Source organism: Rhinichthys klamathensis, unplaced genomic scaffold (genome assembly GCF_029890125.1).
Source record: "Rhinichthys klamathensis goyatoka isolate OS25496 unplaced genomic scaffold, OSU_Roscu_1.1 h1tg000605l_1, whole genome shotgun sequence".
NCBI lineage: Eukaryota > Metazoa > Chordata > Actinopteri > Cypriniformes > Leuciscidae > Rhinichthys > Rhinichthys klamathensis.
The window spans coordinates 1,133,890-1,154,361 of NW_026607060.1; the positions used below are offsets into that span (position 1 = coordinate 1,133,890).

General features: G+C 37.8%; 2 protein-coding genes across 5 annotated transcripts in view; both read right to left on the bottom strand.

Annotated features, from left to right (window-relative positions):
* Window positions 1–1,919, bottom strand: part of glyr1 (glyoxylate reductase 1 homolog (Arabidopsis)) — a 30,976-nt gene extending 29,057 nt beyond the window's left edge. For all 4 annotated transcript variants that reach the window (XM_056240610.1, XM_056240609.1, XM_056240608.1 and 1 more), the window contains exons 1-4: window positions 1,836–1,919; window positions 1,333–1,369; window positions 946–1,025; window positions 703–841 (exon numbers count right to left, since the gene is read on the bottom strand). In XM_056240610.1, the coding sequence (XP_056096585.1) occupies window positions 703–841; window positions 946–1,025; window positions 1,333–1,369; window positions 1,836–1,873 (294 nt within the window). In that variant the 5' untranslated portion in view covers window positions 1,874–1,919. The remainder of the gene's footprint in view (window positions 1–702; window positions 842–945; window positions 1,026–1,332; window positions 1,370–1,835) is intronic.
* Window positions 1,920–6,235: 4,316 nt separating this feature from the next.
* ppl (periplakin) lies at window positions 6,236–19,665 on the bottom strand. The gene is made up of 22 exons (XM_056240599.1): window positions 19,433–19,665; window positions 17,219–17,318; window positions 16,190–16,344; window positions 15,928–16,048; window positions 15,716–15,835; window positions 15,566–15,607; window positions 15,277–15,438; window positions 14,995–15,102; window positions 13,898–13,993; window positions 13,676–13,798; window positions 13,413–13,559; window positions 12,939–13,090; window positions 12,759–12,862; window positions 12,514–12,671; window positions 11,301–11,479; window positions 11,067–11,205; window positions 10,778–10,971; window positions 10,280–10,430; window positions 10,104–10,187; window positions 9,895–10,011; window positions 9,685–9,777; window positions 6,236–9,266 (listed from the first exon to the last, which is right to left on the bottom strand). Exons 1-22 carry the CDS (start codon window positions 19,480–19,482, stop codon window positions 6,597–6,599), a joined length of 5,265 nt encoding a protein of 1,754 aa, XP_056096574.1. The 5' UTR covers window positions 19,483–19,665; the 3' UTR covers window positions 6,236–6,596.
* Between the last annotated feature and the right edge of the window lie 807 nt (window positions 19,666–20,472).

Genomic DNA, 20,472 nt, shown 5'->3' on the forward strand with positions numbered 1-20,472 from the left:
ACGTGTCATTCAACCTATTGTAAGTCGATGTACCATCTCAATGGGTTTTGGTAATATATTATAAAGGTTGAAAAGTTCCACAGTGTGCCTTTAAGTGGACTAAATGTACTGATTTGCATCTCGTCTGTGGAAGGCGTAGGACCATAAAATGTTTGTCCAATCATTGCATTCAACGTATGTATTTTCATACGACCATGCACCCTCCTCGCACAGACATCACACGTCATCAGCGCATTTCATGCTATGAGTTAGACAGACGTCAGTCACCAAGCAGCACTGCAACCGAAACAGCAGCCATAGTTCCTCCTGAACCAAAACAACGAGCTTATGTGGAGTTCACACCATAACTACTGTAATTTGGAAGAGACGGAAACTCGTGACGTTATACTCGGAGTGGTTTGTGACTCAAATCTATGCGTTTCAATGGCAACCCTAGCAATGCCAAAATGAATCTGCAGTACAGGTCAGAGCTCTTTAAGTTGTTTATGTTCATTATTATTGTAATGTTATGTGCTTTGAGACATGAGGTAATTTTACAGTCTCTTGTGACACTTATGTTTGCTCATGTTGTGCTGTTCATGTGTTTTAAAGGAGGTGTGGCTTTGTAGAGTGCTCTGAAGGGAGGGTGGGATCTCATGCTTTCAAAACAATCTCTCCAAAAATTTTTACCTACCCTACCTTTAAATTTGTATACATACTAACCTGATCTTTCCCCTTGGCCTTCTTTAGGTACTCCTCAACTGCATCAACAGCCTGTTGGAACCGCTTGCCTTTGTTTATCTTGATCATCTCCTCTTTGTGGGGGTGGTACGGCTTCAGCTGCTCTACCTTAATCCAGGCGCTAAAATGGCAACACATATCAAAAGTCAACATCTGCTTGGTTTAACCTCTCAAAACCTCTGCAAACAAGTGGAAGTGATGGCTATCATCATTTTTTTTACTCACTGATCTTCAGTCCCAAAGAACTTGACAAAGAAACATTTTTTGCCTCTTGGCTTTTTCAGATCCTTCGGAGGACTGACGACCTGAAAACACAATGGTTGGGGAATAGTAAATAAACACTTCCGAACACATTATCCACAATAGTCTACTGATTCAGTTACTGTATCTCAAGCTGCCTACATAAAAAAAAAAAAAAAAAAAATTATTTACATATTTGAACGTTTAATTTGAAGCATTTTTAGGATTAAAAGCAACCAAAAACTCTTATAAGATAGCTAGGTTTTGAACACAGCCGGTTGGTTCGACCTCTAACGTTATATGCATCATCCAACAGCTGACTACAGGAAAAACAACAAGTTCAACTCAATCTTTTACATGAACAGGTCTCACCTTTCCTGGCCAAGGTGGATAGCGTCCAAGCTTACCCCTGAAAATATATTGAGAGGAGAAATTAGTGTTTTAAATGACCGTGGGTCGATTGAGAGTTTTATTAAAAGAAAGCTATCGTGCCTCGAAACTAGCTAGCTAGTGAATAGCGTAAACCGTTTTGATCCCATCAGCAAACAACCATCTCAACTGCACTTAAACTTGTATTATATTCCGTATTCATATAAAAACACAGTTAAAAGTAAGATGAAACCCCCCTGTAGCGTTAAACACACTAAGATCACGTGTTTTCCTCCCCAAAAAAGCATGGAAAGTAATCGTTAGCGTGCATGCTAAGCTCTCTCGGTGTTTCAGTGTTTGGCTTGACGACACATAAACTGGGCCATATGCTCGATTTCTAACAAAACATTTGATTGCAGCCACGATAATTTGTCTTCCACGTGCTCGAAAAAGTGTTCAACCTCGACGTGAAATTAAATTGTAAAAAGTTAAATTTGTTATCTCACCAAACCAGATCCCCGATCCTGAGATGCACGGTCGCCATCTTAAACTGTTAGTGAGAAACGTCGCACTGAATGCAGGGAATGAACACACCCACAACACCCATCACCCATCTAACGTTACCATTACAAGCGACGCAACAAAGTAGCGCTCTCGTCTCATTAGTATAGATGGACATGGAGATGTTATACAAAGTTTAAAGTTCTCCAATGAGAATTCCGATAACCATCTTGAAAAGAAATATGAATACAACGGTAAGGTTTGAAAACGGAAACTTACATACATGTGTTACTGAGTCAAGCTTATTACATTATAGATAAAAAATAGTTTAATTGGTCCGTGTATGGGAATTTATTTTTCAATTAAAAGTTAAATTAAATATTTACATAAAACCCCCAACATAATCAATTAAGTTGTTTCCCCCACTAGGCCAATTTTGTAGAACACATTTGAGATGTATTGTGTGGTGAAAATCAATGTAAATATTACTTGTGAATTTAGCATTAGCAAAACGGTGGCCATTTTATTCCAAACATTTCTATAAATGAAACTCCCAATGGCACTAAACACAATACAATTTGAGATACATGGAAATGGCACTGTATTGTTATACTGGTTTGCACATGAGTTTAACACAAACCTGCTCAGATTTAACTTTTTGCAGGTAAATTCAGACAATATCAGCTTTTTATGGAAGCTTGTTTCCGCCACTGAATAAAAAAATACAAAAATAATTGCGACTTTTTATCTCACAATTGCGAGATATGAAGTCAGAATTGTGATAAAGTCGCAATTGCGAGATATAAAGTCGCAAGTCTGAGAAATAAAGTCGCAATTGCGAGATATAAAGTCGCAATTCTGAGAAATAAAGTCGCAATTGCGAAATATAAATTCGCAATTATGAGAAATAAAGTCGCAATTGCGAGAAAAAAAGACAGAATTGAGACTTTTTATCTCACAATTCTGACTTTTTTTTCTCACAATTGCGAGTTTACATCTCGCAATTCTGACTTTATAACACATAATTGCGAGTTTATATCTCGAAATTCTGACATCTTTTCTCAGAATTGTGAGATATCGCAATTGCGAGTTATCAGGCCAATTCTAAGGAGAAAAAAAACTAAGGTGGATAGCGTCCACCATCTCTCAAGAGTTTATATCTCGAAATTCTGACATCTTTTCTCAGAATTGTGAGATATCGCAATTGCGAGTTATCAGGCCAATTCTAAGGAGAAAAAAAACTAAATTTTTCCCCTCAGAATAGTTTATATCTCACAATTCTGACTTTACAACACGTAATTTCGACTTTATATCATGCATTTCTGACTTTATAACACGCAATTGCGACTTTATATCAATCAATTCTGACTTTATATCTCGCAATTCTGACTTTATAACACGCAATTGCGTCTTTATATCACGCAATTCTGACTTTATAACCTGCAATTGCGACTTTATATCTTGTAATTCTGAGAAAAAATTCAGAATTGTGAGATAAAAAGTCGCAATTACCTTTTTTATTTTTCATTCTGTGGCGGAAACAAGCTTCCATAGGCTTTTGATAAAGCTCATGTGAAATTACAAAACTGCAGTTGTGGTCATAGTAATCCACTTAAAGGTCAGATCATCAGTCTGAATGCTTAATTCATATTTAAGTCTACTTTACTGCAGATTATCAACTAACGTTACCCCTGCTTATAAGACCCCCTGTGGTGAAAAATCATGTTTTTAATGTTGTTTATGTTGTCTATGTGGTGTTTTTAATATGCTTTAAAGGGGTGGTTGATTATGATTTCACTTTTCTAACTTTAGTTAGTGTGTAATGTTGCTGTTTGAGCACAAACAACATCTGCGGAGTTACAATGCTCAAAGCAAAGGAAGATTATTTGCTTTGAAATAAATGTTTTTTTAAGGACTACAACAAACTGCTGGTAGGGACTACACAACATTCCTTCCGGGTTAGTGACATCACTAACCCCAAAATTTACATAAACCCCGCCCCCAGCTCCATGTTGAGAAGAGAAAGAGTTGTTGTAGTCGAGCACATTTGTGAGTCTGCTCAAGCTGTCACATCTGTCTTTTCACAAGCAATACAGTAGCCTACGTAACACAAATGCAATAGCATGTCACTCTGTAGCCATCTTACAACAGTTCCCACACGAGCAATTTTATAGATTATCATGACAGAATATGCTAATTAAAGATAGTTACTCCACATCAGCAACATAATTTCATTAACTAACCATTCAGAAACGACCTGTTGCATTCTACATGTTTGTCACTTCTTCTTGAGTCTCTCCATCATTGTCCGACTTCAGTTTAAACATAAAAGGCAGAACAGTTTCTGACATTTTAATGCATGTCTGAGTGAGGTAATCGGAGCTGCTAACACACACAGGAGCTCTTGAAGCTTCGCCCTCTGTGCCGGGAGCAGGAGCTCATTTGCATTTAAGCGACACACACGAAACAACGCGTTTTTACTGACCCTCAAAAAGTGACAATTTTAACATGCTGTAAAAATGATCTGTGGGGTATTTTGAGCTAAAACTTCACATACACACTCTGGGGACAATATAGATTTATTTTACATATTGTAAAAAGGGGCATTATACCACCCCTTTAAAGGTGCTCTACGTAACTTTTAGCGGCCTCTAGTGGTGATGTTTCAGATTGCAACCAAATTTTACAAGAGCGCTCGTGCTCAAACTCATAGACAATACCGTCTATTACGCAAATATCTCGGCGAATACTAGACGGATTCGGCGAGCACCGAGCTCGTTGGGACCATCTAGTCGAGCTGAAAAGAACCATATAAGTTCCATAGTTTTTGGTGGTGTTTTCGCGGAGATGTAAGCAGAAAACCATCGGGCGCGCTGCAAAATTGCGGACGCCGGTGACGTCACGATCTCAGAAGAAAATCGCTCGTATCTCCGGAACGCAAAGACCCAGAGAGCTCAAATTCGGGGGAGGAGGTCTCAGGGGAACCCTTGCCCGAACGCTAGAGTGGCGGGCCTCGGGGATGCCCCCTACCAGATCGCCGTTCGCTGGGACCCCCGGTCCCATTTCGAACGGCTATAACTCGGGGAGCCGGGCGAGTTGGACCTCGGGGGTGGGCTCGTTCGAAAGGCCCCGTCCAGCACTACGAACGATTAGAGTCTTGGGAATATTGATCAAAGATTGACTGAGATATAAGCCGAAAAACGTGCGCCTTTAACCGGACGTAACTCCCTGACTGTATATAAGTAGAGAGGCTCGGGAGCGCGCATGCACGTCACATCCGTTGGATTTCGCGGTAAATCCGACCCGGAGACTTCACATAGAAATAGAAATACTGGCCTTCAGAGGTAATAGCAAAACCCGACAAGTGGATCATTGTAATGTGTGATTACAACCCCTTCACACACAGGCAATAAAAAAAGGATTCATTTTAGAAGAAAAGTTCCATATAGCACCTTTAAGACAAAACATGTGCAAATGAATGTCAACACCATTGTATTTTCTCCTTAAAACTGCAAGGAAAAAAGACAGTCTCAAAAACGCAGTTTGAAATCGCTGGTGTTTCTTACGTCACAAACTACCTCGTAACCAATAACGTGCTGGCGGGCTTTAGCATCATTACTGTGAAGCAGGGGAGTCTCAAGAGAGGCCAGGTTATCACTGTATAGTTTTCTGTTGATATGAAAAATCATTTAGCAATATAGCGGGTGTATATGATGTATATTGTATATTACACATTATGATGAACTATAGGCCTATGCCTTGCCTTTCTGATGTTCTTTGGTGTTCAAAACATTTGAAGGATGCTGATTTTCAGAAGGCAGCTGTCTGACTCTGAGATGGTGAACGGGAACATGGTTTGTGTAACATTAGCAACACATTATTAGTTGTTTGATAGTCGAGCAAAAGGCTAATCATATAAATTACCGTTACTGTCCGACGTTGTAGAGAACGATACATAAAACGCGTTACCATTCTGATACATCAACTTGTGGATGACCCTGTATGAGTGAGTGGAGACAGGGCTCATTTGCATATTCATGGTTAAGCGTATACTAAATGAAGCAAGGGTGTAGTTACATTTAAGCTATTTTAAGGCATGAATACTTTTTTCACAGGAATATGCTTTTTTGGTGATCAAAGACGAGTTTGAATGGATAAAATTATTGACTTCAGAGGGGCTTTAAATTCCTGAAAAAACAAATGTCAAAACTAATTTTTTAGTAATATATTTTAAGTAATCAAATGATTTTCAGTCTGCTAATTTATTGCGTAATGTTTGGTAATCATTTAAACCATAGATGAAAGACACCCAATGGTTTTGTGAACTAAAAAGTGATTGTAAAGATAGTTTGAGCTTTTATTGCTTTATGATAAAGATGAAGGGAAAGAACACGCAGTACTCAGGTTTATCCACATTTCATTCATGTTTTAATCTCAAATCAAACACATGAAAGGAGAATAGATTAATCTGACTAGTGAAAAGTGCATGAAAAGCAAGATAGGGCTGTAAATTTTTCATTAAGGCACACACTTAATATGCATTTTTAGATCAGATTACAGTGAAACTGAACTAGATTTCAGTAAAACATCCTCAAAGTGCTAATCTTTAATGAAAACACTTCAGGAATAGTGATAGAAACATTAAACCAGATTCAGCACCATAACCATAAAGGAACACCATCTTGCATTGATATAAAAATGCTTTTTTTTAAATAAATACATACTGTATTGAGAAAGGGAAAATAAAAAGAGATTTCCGGTGCAATTTATATGCCTCTGCCTGACAGCATGACACCGAACTCCTGGATGCTTATCTCTTTGTTCTGATATTGTTGCAGCTGACGGTTTGTGATGTTTCCTGCCCTCAGAGCTTCATCAATGGCAAACTTCTTGCCTGATTTTCTGTCGTGGAGAACAGAAGACTCGCCATTCGGACCCTTGACGGTGATCTCCTCCCAGTCGCACTCTTGACTCTGAAGGTTGACGAACATTTTCCAGTCGATTAGACCGAGCTTGTAAGCCTCCTCAGGCCTCATCTCCTTTCCGGTGTCTGGATCGATGACGACAATTGAACGGCGGAGGTGACTTTCTCGCTGCTCTCTCTTCACTCTCGTTGCAGAGAGACTCTTCTGAAGCTTTTCAATCTCTTCGTCCTTCTCCATTCTGATGCGTTTAAGGTCAGTGAGTTCTCTTTGCAAGGATTCCAGTCGAATTTCTAGGTTCCTGCTATTCTCCGCCGGAGAAGACTCAGTGATGTGTCTGGTTTCTTTTGATGTGATCTGGATTTCGGATTGAAGCTTCCTTAATTCGTTCTGTAGGCGCTGGTTCTCCTGCTGTAGCTTGTTGCCTTCATCGCGAATGTAGTCGACTTCTTTAGATGATTTTGTATTGGTAAACTCCACCTCAGAAAGCTTTGAGTTTAAGATGATAATCTCTTGGTCCAGCTCACGACGTCGCCTTTCCTCTTCTTCAAGGCTTTTCTTCAGCCTTATAATGTCCATCTCGGCATCTGGGTCTCGCTCGACTTGGACTTTTTCGGTTCGCACAACTTTTTCACGCACTTCCGTTCGCTCAAGTATTTCTTGTTGATGCAACATGGCATTGTACTCCTTCTCCAAGAGCATACGCTTGTGCCTCTCCTCTTCAACCTGAAGACGAAGGATAGAGTGCTCTTTTTCTTGCTGAGGGTCCTGCTGGAGTACAACCTTTTGCTTTACTGTAACCCTTTCTCTGTTTTCCTTGTCCCTAATCTCTAGTTCATTGAGCCGCACTCTCAACCTCTGAATTTCAAGCTCAGCATCTCTGCGTGCTCTACGTTCACGTTCCAGCTCCTCAAGCTGGAGTTCCAATTCAGCCTTTTGATGCTGCAGCCTTATCAGCTCTTCTTTCAAGATCTCTCTCTGTTTCTGCTCATTGTTGATATTTAAAGTGAAGGTGTCACATTCTGACCTCAGGATTGGATCCTTCTCCATCTTCACAACTTCTTGCTGGACAAACGTTTCCCTCACCTGTGACAAGTCAATCTTCTTGATCCTGATTTTTTCTTCATTTGAAGCCCTTTCGTTTTCCAGGTCCAAACGTTTCCTCTGTTCCTCAACCAGTTTCCGCTTGAGACTCTCAATCTCCTCCTTGGTTTTAGGATCTTCTCTGTATTGCATGATCTCATTTACGACCTCTTTGGTCTGAATCTGAGGCTTGGTGTCTTTCCATCTTTGAATCTCCTCTTTGAGTTGGAGGATCTCCATCTCGAACTTCTCTGTTTGGTGGGATTTATCCACAATTTCATTCCTGAGTTTCTCCAGTTCTCTTTCTGTTTCTGGGTCAATCTTGTATTTGACGACCTCTTTGATCATCTCTTTGTATTCAATTTGTGGGCCTCTTTTTCTTAGCATTGTCAGTTCATCCTGAAGGGAACTCAGCTGCTGCTCCGAATCTCTGCACCTTCTCTGCTGCTCCACCAGTTCAAGTCGAAGATTTGCCACCTCTGTTTCCGCCTTCGGATCAGGTCGAACAATCTCACGGACTTTCTCCTGAATTATGACCCTCGACTTCTCTTCCTCCAGACTGGTAATCTTGCGGTTAAGGTCTGTTTTCTCTCTCAGTGAAGTGCTGCGCTTTGTTTTTTCATCTTCATACTGTCTTCTCAGATTCTCTACCTCTCTCTCCAAAGCAATATCTTTCTCAACCTTCAGGACTTCTCTGATGGAGATCTTTTCCTCAGCCATTGCCTTTTCCTTTTCAAGACGCCTTAATCTCTCCTGCAGGAATCGAAGCTCATCTTCAAGTTCTTTTCGGGTGTTTATTTCTTTTTGTTTCTGGTCAAGCAACAATCTGTACTCACTCTCAAGTCGAGGGTCATTTTGAACCTTAATGACTTCCTCCTCAGTGATTATTTCCTGCTCCTTGCTTTTCTCCTGTGCAAGAATAGTCACTTGCTTTTGAATCTGAATGATTTCATTCTCTCTGACCATCTTTAGGTGCTTGATTTCCTCTAGCTCTTCTCTTAGTCTCCTGAGATCTTCTTCTTGCCCCCTGTCCTTCTCAATGCGGAGCACCTCTTTGACTGTATACTGCTGAGCTCCCTCTTTCATTTCGGTCTCAATCCCACGCAGCTTTATACGCAGAGTGTCCAGTTCACTCTCTAAGACACGAGTGGTCCTGGTTTCATCTGAGAGCTTCTGCTGGATCCTGTGATATTCTTCATCCAGTTGAGGGTCAGGCACCTGCTTGATGAGCTCTTTCTTGACGATAGTATCCTGCGGTTTCTGGCCCTCTAGTAAATAGATGTCAGTCTGTACACTTTCAATTTCCCTTTCCAGTTGGTCTCTACGCTGAATTTCTTCCTGAAGCTGTTTTTTGATTCTCCAGGGCTCTTCGCCTGGGGCTGATGATCTCACAGTCTGGACTTCTTGCTTGAATATTGAAACTTCTGGTTGCTATAAAGAATTAATAAATATTGAATGTGTATAATAAGTTAAAAAAAAGAAAGTAGTGCTGTCAAATGGATTAATCGCATATAACACAAAAGTTTGTTTTCATAATATGTTTTTGTATATATATATATATATATATATGTGTGTGTGTGTGTGTGTGTGTGTGTGTCTGACTCTGTGTATGTGTACATAGACACACACACATATATATATATAATATATACAGTATATAAAGTATACACACAGACACACATATATATATATATATATATATATATATATATAAATGTAATATATATACACATATGTAAACACAAACTTTTATGCTAGATGCGATTAATCTTTTTGACAGCACTAAAAAAGCAATGCTTATACCATGCTATTGTTATTTGTATGCATAGCATATGATAATGTGTTTTACCTGGTTAAGAAGGCTTTGAGCAAACTCAAGGTTCTGCAGTCTCTGCTTGTTCACAGCATTCACTTCAGTGAATTTAGCCTCAATTGCAGATTCCTTTAGAACACAACATGTTTAAACTTCAACAGTCAGAAAAACTGTTCTCATTAAAAAGACTATGAAATTTTCTAATTACTTGATCCAGGAAACTGTTTACTTTTCAAAAATATTCACCTCTCTATTCACTTTCAAGGCAGGAGATTCAAGTCTGGTCCTTTTGTATGTCTGGGGAACCAAGCCATCTTCAAGGTCAAGGATGGATTTAAACCGCTCTGCTTCATTTTCATAGTCCTGAAAGTTACGGCACAAAGGAGTTCACACAGCTTTGCATAAACATGATAGTAGGATAATTCTCTGCAAGTAATACACTGAGATTTTAGTACCTTGACTGCTTGCTGATAAAGCTGTGCATTTCTTGACACATTGTTCAGGTCTGATTCCTTTCTTGTGATGTCAGAGAGCAGAATCTGTACATTTCAAACATGGTTTTGGTAAATAAATATAATTTGTAATATTACAATGCAATTATTGTAATGACGGGAATGACTATATAAGTTACCCTTTGATTTTTCAGTTTTGCATCAATCTGTTTGATGTCATCAGTTTCACGTGGCTCATAGTTTGGTACTCGGGAAAGCCAGCTATTGAGGTTGTCATAGTCATTGTGGTAGTTGCCGTAGGCGGTTTTGGCTCTTTGCAGACTTTGTGATCTGTAAATTTTTAATAATTCTTTTAATTTCAAGTTGTATAAATTAACATTAATGTATGTATTATGAACAAACATGAATTAACAGTGAACAATAGTAAATTTATAAATGAAAATGGATTATTAAATGATGTTCATGATACTAAATTTAACAACTAATATTAACAAATTGCTGTAAAGTGTAACCATAAAAACACTAGTAGTGAAAACAATCCTATTAATTTTAGATGTAATATAAATAATATAAATCACAGAATGCAGTATACTAAAGACTAATCTGAATTAAATTCTTATGACATTTTTTTAAAGTACACTCGCATTTGAAATAACTTTGGTTTAATATGAACTCACCTGGCTTCAGTCTGTCTGTTCAGGTTGTCAAAGCGTTTGCTGAGTTTCTGAACATCAGCTTCTTGCCTCTCAATATCAGGGCAATGCTCTTGCACTTTGCTGGCCATATTGCTGCAGCTGGCCTTGGCATCTCTCAGGTTCTGCTCAGACTCTGTGATAATAGCTCTTTTGCTCCTTAGCTCAGATGTAATGTCCTGGAGACAAGAATACATCAGACATGATTGAATATAGTGAATCTTGGAAAAAAAGATCATGAGAAAAAAAAAGTGGCATGGATTACGAAGCTCACCGCCAACTCGCGCTGGGTCTTCTCCAGTGAGGTGGGGTCGGATGGGGCAACCTCCTCTCTTGCCAGTTTGTTTTCATAGGTGGACAGTAGAGCTTTGCCATTCTGCAGAGAATTCTCCAGCTGATAGGAGTTCTGCAGTCTACAAAAGTAACATTTTTAGGCTCACAATTCAGGTTCTCATTTAGGATGACATTCTTGAATCCTGTTGTAAAAAAAAAAAAGACGTGTACTTACTTGTCACTTGCACACTTCAACAGCAAATCGACTTTGTTGTATTTTTTGTTAGTCTCATCCACCTTGGAGTTGAGCTGTGGTGCACTTGAACATTTGGGAGAGGATCTGAGGAAAGTCCCAGCCTCCTGTAATTTTGCAGACTTTTCTGGCTCTATCTTGCGAACAGCAGAAGTAATGTCCTATGAAGAAAATACTAGATTAAGGCAAGGTCAAAATGCCATTTGCCACTGAAATACAGGGTCAGGGTCATTTCAGATGCTTGCTCAATTTTACACATTTAAGTCTACTGTGTTGATGATAGACAAGAGAACAAATGAGGTGTATGTGCAGTTTATTTTTCACCTTTTATTGGATTTGAATGCGTTTTATTGAATACCACCAAGAATGATAACTATAAAGATAACGGTAACACTTTAGTTTTGAGTCCGATTCTCACTATTAACTATTAGTTTTATTAGTTTCTTATTAGCATGCATATTACTAGGATATTGGCTGTTTATCAGTACTTATAAAGTACATATTAATGCCTTATTCTGCATGACCATAATTCTACATCTCTAATCCTACCCAATGTCTAAACTTAACAACTACCTTACTAACTATTAATAAGCAGTAATTTGGAGTTTATTAAGGCAATATCGTAGTTAATAGTTAGTTAATCGTGAGAATTGGACCCTAAACTAAAGTGTGACCAAGATAACTATAACAATAGCTATATTAGATTCCACACCAGCAGATAATATTGTTCTGTTGTTTCTTAGTGCATGCTACAGTTTATGTTGTCTGTCGCTTTAACTGTTTGATGTCTTAAACCAGGATGGATTCTGATTGGCTTTCACTGCTTTTATCGTTCATCAGCTAGAAAAAATGATTAGCTGTGCTGCTAATCGATATAGTGGACTCTGCTATCCTTTTATATTTAAAATGATTTTTAGAAGTATATCTTATCCTATGTCGTTAACTTTATAGTTATCGTTCTTAGTGTGAATGGGCGTTATAACTGATCAGATGTGCACTCAAGATTCAAACTAACATTTTTATTCTTTAAAAGTGGACATCGCCAAAAACAATTGAGAACCACTGTACTAATGTGATTGAAATATAATGATAATGAACATTATTAGAATGTACTTTTTATAATGAGTACATTTAGTCAGACACATGACACTTGTTGTCCACTACAGAATAAACATTAAGACACCAAACTTTGTACCTTTATGTCCTGTAGCCTGTCAGAGCTGTCTTGAACAGGACGTGTTTGCTCCAGTGGGGGGCGCACACGAGAGTAAATGGCCTTCTCCTGCTTATCCAGATCACTGACCACTTTATCCAGTCCTGCCATCAGTTGACGGCATTGCTGCTCTTGTTTATCTGAGGATGGAGGTAAGAATGAATGAAGTATTTAATTCTCTTTAGGAGAGCTTTGCATCTAAGTTTATCATAATGTAAGAGACAAACCTTGACCTCCTGTACTCTCCTTCCTTAGCTCTGGCAGTCGTGCCTGTAGTGCAGATTTGCTACTGGCTACTTTCTGTTTGATGCTTTTGTGCTGGTTTATCAGACTACAAAAAATGTTTTCATATTAGACACAACTGAGACATTTACACATGACATATACAGATATCAAGGAATACCCACTTGTCAGCAACGGCCACAGCCTCAGGGTCGGTTGGTGGGATTATGAAGCACACTCCTGGAGCATTCATGGTGCGGCCATTTGCGTCCTTTACGTCCCATTTGGGCCCATTGTTCCTGAGCAGGGTGTACCGCTCCCCTCGCAAAATTGGACCCTGTGTCGTTCAAAATAAGCAAAGTAAGCTCTGTTTCAACTTGATATTGCAGCTAAAAAAATACACAAATTCCTTAAATAAATGTGAAATCCCTACAAAATCCCCAGCACACGTCTCCAGGGGTTTATATGAGATGAATCGTTTGGGTGAAGGCCGTCTTAAGGATTTAAATACATTAGATGGGGGACTCCGAAAACCCAAGCAGAGACAGAGTGTAACGGTTTTCTGTGCTTACTCATGATAATAGCTGATGTTTCACTGACTGGTATTAGCGGAGCTCTAAGCTGCATGCATTGAGTGAGCGAGAGCTAAAACTCCATACCTCATTAGCCTCGTATTCACACAGAGCCTCGATAGGAAGCAGTTTCTGAGGAGTCTCCCTGCGGTACTTCAGAGGGAGCACCTGCAGGCTGCGCTTCTGAAGATCTTTCAGTCGCTCGTCAAAATGACCCATGGCCTTTGCCTGATCCTGGCAATACAAACACAGACAGCCTTAGATAGTGAAGACCTCTTTTAATTCATTAATCATTTAATACACATTATATGAATTAAAAAGAAATTCAATATAAGTCCCAATATATTTACATCCAGGTCAGTAATGAGCCCCTCGATCTGGTACATGTCTTTAAACTCTGGATTATACTTCTGGTTGATCTCGGTCTCCAGGCGCTTCAACAAATCGTTGGTGTCTCTTGCATCCTTGTGGAACTGTAAGAAAAAGAAAAAAAAAGGATTAATGCAACTGAGCAAGTCTGAAAGCAATATAGAATATGGAAGAGGAAATGAGTGTGTAAAATGTAGACTAACTTTGTGATAGTCATCCATGTTCTTGAGGTGGTTCTCTTCACAGATGAGCAGGTTGAGGTATTCCTTCCAATCCGCATGCACGGCATCCATGTGTGCCTAAAACCAAGACATGTTTTAGAATAAGCATCCGGCTATACCACAGTAGCTTTAAATGAATGCGTCATCTTAGTATTTAGATAGAAATTGGCATTTTGACAATACTTTAAAATGATCACATTTGATTATATTTAATTTAAAATGTTTTTTTTTTCTTTTTTTTTCTTTAGTTATTAACTATGTGCACTGAAGCACTATTTTAAGTTTAGTTTATTTACAGTCATTGCAGTTTTACCTAATGTGTGCTAGCCCAATGTCTTCCTACTTTACCACCTGTGTTTTTATTTATTTCTTTATTGGATTTTTTTTTTACACGGAATAACAAATGTACATATAAAAGACCCATTCGCCACAAGTTAAAATTTAACAGGATTAATTACCCTGATAAACACAACCTCAACCAATTACATACAATAAAAACAGTAAAATACCCTGAAAAAATTTAATTATAAAGAATAATACATAAAAACACAAATACATTTACAAATAAATAATTTAATAAATAATAAAATGAAATAAATTGAAAAGATAAAACTGTCTACAGAGTCAGCAAGTACATTATCTAAAAGTGACACCATTTTGTCAAATGTCTTTAAGGAGCCTATGATTCAGAATAATTTCCCTCCGAAGCTTTATGCAAGTAAATACTTCTTTAATCCACATATCAATTATGTTGGTTATTTTAAAATATGAAGCAGATTATTGTGCTTCAAATAGGATCACATCCTTTGTGATATATATGCTGTTTGGCTCAACTATGCTCAGAGAAAATGGGAGTGTGAAAACTGATATAAGATTAGATTGGAGTCATTTTTCTTATTCTATATTTACTGCATACTACTTTATAGTGCAGTACAGTTATACATTATAAAATATACAGTTACAAAAACGACATCTCAGAATGCCTGAAACAGTGCCAATGCAGTTTTACTGCCAGTGTTTCACTGTAAATTGAATGGGGGGGAAAATGAATCATTATAGCAAACGGCTTGTAATATTACCCCAATGACATTTTTTCCCGGATGGTTCTGCTCCATTAATTCCTCTCCATCTTCATTCAGCTGGGTGATGGTTTTCTCCTTAGACTCCAGACACTTGCTGATGAAGTTCTGATGAAGATGTCAAGCAGCATGTTAAAAAATCTTTATAAGTAGTTTATTTATAAGCATGTCAGTACTATAATCATATACTTTGTAGGAGGTTTGAATTATGAAAGCATATTCGAAAGTCTTAGTGCCATCTAGACTTGTATTACCAATCATTAAATGGCTTCTAAGCCTTACCTCGTACTGCCTCTTTCGGGCAGGGTAGTCCAGGTTGTTGTCGCTCCAGTCATATGTGATTCGCTCATCAGCTTGCTGGTCCATCCAGTAGAGCTCGTTGGTGCAGCGCTGCATGTAATCTCTCAGACTAAGCAGGTTCTTCTGACGTGCTGCGGAGCTCGCCTGCAATGGACATGGTGAAATCCAGTGTTTTGAGACACGTGAATTGACAACTAACTCTCAGTCTTTTACTAGTACAACTTCAGTGCATAACTAGGTGGCAAATTAAAGGCAGAAAGTGAAGTCTCACCAGTAGTTTGTTGTACTTCGCCTGCTGGCCATCCACACCGTCCTGTTATGCAAGTAAGCAAATGAGTCACAGATGCCACTCGCATGGCTGTTCAAAACAGTCAAATATTCTTCTTGTATTGCATTTCATTTTAAAACCATCAAAATGTACCCGGTCTGCAGTGATATACGGAGCCAATGCCTCCACTTCACTGTGGAAAATATTGTGCTCCTCCACTTCGTTCTCGATGGTGGGCAGATCTTGTCCGAATCCTTTGTTGTTCACATTTGCCTACATCCGAAAATATTTGACCATGAATCATTTGCATTTGAAATCATATATTCGAAAGAAAGAAACAGAGAGAGGTATGCTTAGATACACACCAGCTTCTCATCAATCATCTTTCCCCAGTTGACGGTGGGAACCTGCTCAGATCGTCTGATGTTGTAAATGCGATCATGATCCTCGTGGAGCTTCATCACACGCACTCGCAGCTGTCTCATACTTTTTCATTGAGGAGAAAAAAAAAAAAGGTCATCCACAATCCCATAGCATAAGCATTCACAGCATTTCATTCTGCTTGCATGGCAAATAGCATAAGATGCTATCAGATATTTCAGTTTGAAGGTGGCTATAAAAACGTACTCCTTCTCAATCATCTCAGCCTGAGGGTGCTGCAAACGGGTGGCTTGGGATGCATCATAATCCAGGCTATTCAGTAGCTCCAGTGAGTTCTGGATCCTCTTGTTGGTGTCCTCCTGGTATAGGGGCTGCTTGCCCTCATTGATCTTCTTGATATCCTAGAAACGTCAATGAGCAACACAATTAATGATAGTTATGTAACAATAGTTAAAGGATAGTTCACACTCATGTCATTCCAAACCTGTATGACTTTCATCTGTGTAACACAAACGAGGATATTTGTAAAAATTTATACGATTTTTTTTTTCGTAATCAAGAAAGTCAATGGGGTCCAATGTTGTTTTGAATTCCACTGACTTTCACTGTAGAGACAAATTTTTTTTAAAGATTCTTAAAAATATCTTCTTTTGTGTTACATAGAAAGAAAAAAAATCATAAAGGTTTTGAATTACATGAGGGTAAATAATAACAATTTTGGGTGAACTATACCTTTAAAGATTATTTTTCCATTGGTATACACCAGTGTTGTTAATGCTAAAATAATATATAAATATTATTAAATATTTATATATTAAATTTGGGGTAAATTTGGGATAAAATAAAATATAAATATTAGATGGAAAAACTTAAACTAACAAAAACTGAAAAGAAAATTAAAATGTAGACTTGGCAACTAAACGATATCAAATAAGTTGAAGTACTAAAATGATTGAAACTTAAACTGAAATAATAATGAATTAAAGCTATGTAAAAATATTTATAAATATATATAAAACAAAAACTATTTAAATGACAAAAGTACATAACAAAAATCACTTAAATTAATATGTAAATGAAAACTTTTTTTTAAAATAAAAGCTAATTCACCATACTGATAAATACTACAATAGTATATAAATAATACTTAAATAACAATGACATAAACTTACCACTATTTTAACCCAAATAACCCTAAATGAACATATTTAAAGATGACATTAACATGCTTAACGGCTTTGATTTGTAATCCACAGACGCGTTTACAGTACCTACCCTATTGAGGTTCTGTTCTGTCTCAATGATGTTCTTTTCCACCTTGTCTGCATTCTTCTGCAACTTGTCAATCAGGGTCATCAAATCAATGTCAGTTGGTCTGAGGTGAAATAAAAGGAAATTAGTTTCTGTTGATGCAGTTTGTTATAGTTTTAGTGAGCCAAATGTACAAGTTTCGGTCTGCATTTTCCTAAAATACTGCAGCAAATGTAGTAGATTTGTTATGTTGAATCTCTGGATGTAGGGCATAACACCTCACTTCACTTATATGTCATGCTGAGATGCTCTGAAAATAAATACAGGACTTGAAACACTTTCATTCCACATCATCTGGCACAAACTTCAGATCTGTTAGGAGAACCTTGGTGCTATCAGAAAATATTGTCTCAGCTGAACCGTACTGAAAAAAAAATGCAGAAATGCTGTTCAACATAACTGCAGCCTTGCATAGTTTTAGTGCATTCTACGAATTCTAGAAAAATACTGTTTGACAGTGCACGGTGGACATGACTAAACTTGATCAGAAAACAAATTACGCACCTTGGGCCGTATTTGCCTTAAGGACAAGGCATGTTATTTGAACATACAATAGCATGAATCATTAATAATAAGGTTAGTGCATGTTAATGGGAGTTCTAAAATGATAATGTCATGAATAAGAAAACACAACACAGTTTTGTGTTCATTTGAGCTGGAAAACAACAACAACAACCGTAGAACTGAGTTATGAGTGAGATATGTAAATGAAGATGATAATTACAACAAGAAGTTGGCTTTAACGAGGGCGTTAGAAACTTAAACAGGTCTAACTGGTTTTATTCACACATGCAAGAAGGTTAAAAAGACTTTCTATGTCACCTGAAATAAATGCATCTGTATGTGAAACCGATCAAAAGGTGTGGCAAAACACAGCTGGACTGTTAAAGAAAGAGATTATGCAACCAAATGCTGTTGTAATTTATTTAATCGAAAACAACCATTAAACCAAAATAGAAAAACAAAGCTCTATCTATCTATCTATCTATCTATTATTTTTTTGCTGTCAAGGGAAATGATTTAATCTGATTTGAGAAGAAGCTCTAGGTCTAGGGCAAGTAATTATTTGATGCTCGCTTCCCTTCCCTAGAGGTGTTCCCATATCCAAAATATACAAATGCAAAAACATCAACTATGAAATCCGGATATCTTAAGAACAGTGTTATGAAATAGACTAAGGTTTTGTCCTTTTTATAGTTCACTGCAAGCAAACTGCCCATATCTCTGTACGGCATCACGGCATGCCTTGTTTCTGTCAAAAGCAGACAGACAAGTCACAAAACTTGCCACATTTGTCACTGAGGGACCCATTGCGCGTAGCACAGTCAAACAACACCCAAATATGACCTAAACAGAAAACTATGTGTTTAGGAAAACTTATTTTTTTGTACATCTGTAACCAATAAAATTATTTTGACTCAAACTGAAACCATATTCCTAGAGTAAAATCTTCCATAGTTGCAGTGAACTACCCTACTATATTAGTGTTATAGAGTCCTGCAGGAACAAAGCTCGAGGCTAGACTCTAGAATCTATCAAACCATCAGTAGTTTATGCTTGTTTGAACTTGAAATTGTCACTCTGATTAAACTTTTACCCTTAACCAATCAGGTTTCTTTAAACATTCCCTACATATGTTGACTCCAGCCTCTACTGATACAGATGTAATTTGAGAACTATATGCAACAAGATATAATATAAAATATAATAGGATATAGGCCTAATAAAAATGTTGTTTAGTGTTAAATAATATTAATAATAGCCTATTGATATTAACAATAAATTATAAATAATAATAATAAATAATACATTTAAATGACTACTGTATATTCCTCTAATATCAATTTACATCAGTCTACTCTGTTTAGTAGGCCTACAGAATAATAACGCAAGTCACGCAAACCATCTCAGTGAAAAGTTATCCAACCTGTTACAGCGCCACACCCTTTACTACAGTAACCGCACGTCAAGCAAGCCCAAAACCGATTTAGCAGAAATGGATATTTTAAATTTCAGGTTATATTGTGCACGGTAGCTAATGTAGTTACTACAAACCAGAGATAATGAAACGCGACATAGTTAAAACACTCGCGCGCGCCGCTCCGTACGACTCCTCAGTGACGCGAATGGAAGTCCTCATCCCAACGAAACGTATAAGTGTATCCGCTTGCCACTGACCTTTTTTCAGTGATGGCCGCAGTGCTCTTTACAGTCTTTTTCTTGAACATGATGACAGTTGCGATGTTTCTCCAACACCCGTCTAGCTGTTAAAATGGCTCAGTTAGGACTCCACTCTGGTGGTTGTCGTTCAACTATCTGAAGCGTCTTCCAGGACAGCTACACCTCACATACAACGCCCACAATGAACGAAACCGCAACTATCCTCCCACGAACAGGAGCTCTCAAGGTTAGCCGTGCTTAAAAACATCAAACCCATTTAAAGCACGGGCTGGTGTCGCCCCTTTCTGAGAGACATACCTGCAGCCTATCGAAACAGAGGCGTCGTCCCTGTTACTTCTGTACTTTCGTGGGATACATTTAACAGGCTAAAATACAGACTTAAGAGCAAACTTTTAATCAATAGTAGGCTATGTTGTTTCATTCAGAAAAGTAAGCAACATCAGCGTTTACTGTGATTATTTGGATAGAATTGTGGCCATGGAGTGTGTAGCCTATACGATACTTTTGGGTATCTCATGATTTAAATAAATAAATACATTAGAAGTGTGCTATTCAATGTTTCATAAACTATCATTTAACATAAACATATTCAAAATAATTAACTAATTTAATACTGTTCAACATTTGTTAATTTTGCCAAAAAAAGGTAGAATGACAAACAATTTTTTTTAAAAAATTAATAATAGGCTATTTTAACCCCCACCCACTCAATATTTAAATGAAAAAAAAACATGTAGGGTAAGTGCAAATGCGTGTATCTGACTGCTAGTGCTATGCTAGTAGCCTACATAAACTAACTAATACAGACATTAAAGGTCATTATAACATAGTTCAAACAGCATTTAATAGAACATGATTTTGTAGGAATTGTAACTAAAGAGAGTACCTATCAAAAGGAATTTGATCCAATTGGATTGCTTGGGTTCCTAACAGAGACCCGATTTCAAGGGAGGACCTGATTTTTCCTTCGGATATACATCAACATAGGGAATTAGGGATGAAAAGACAATTGCAACTTCCGTTTCATGCCGACTTTA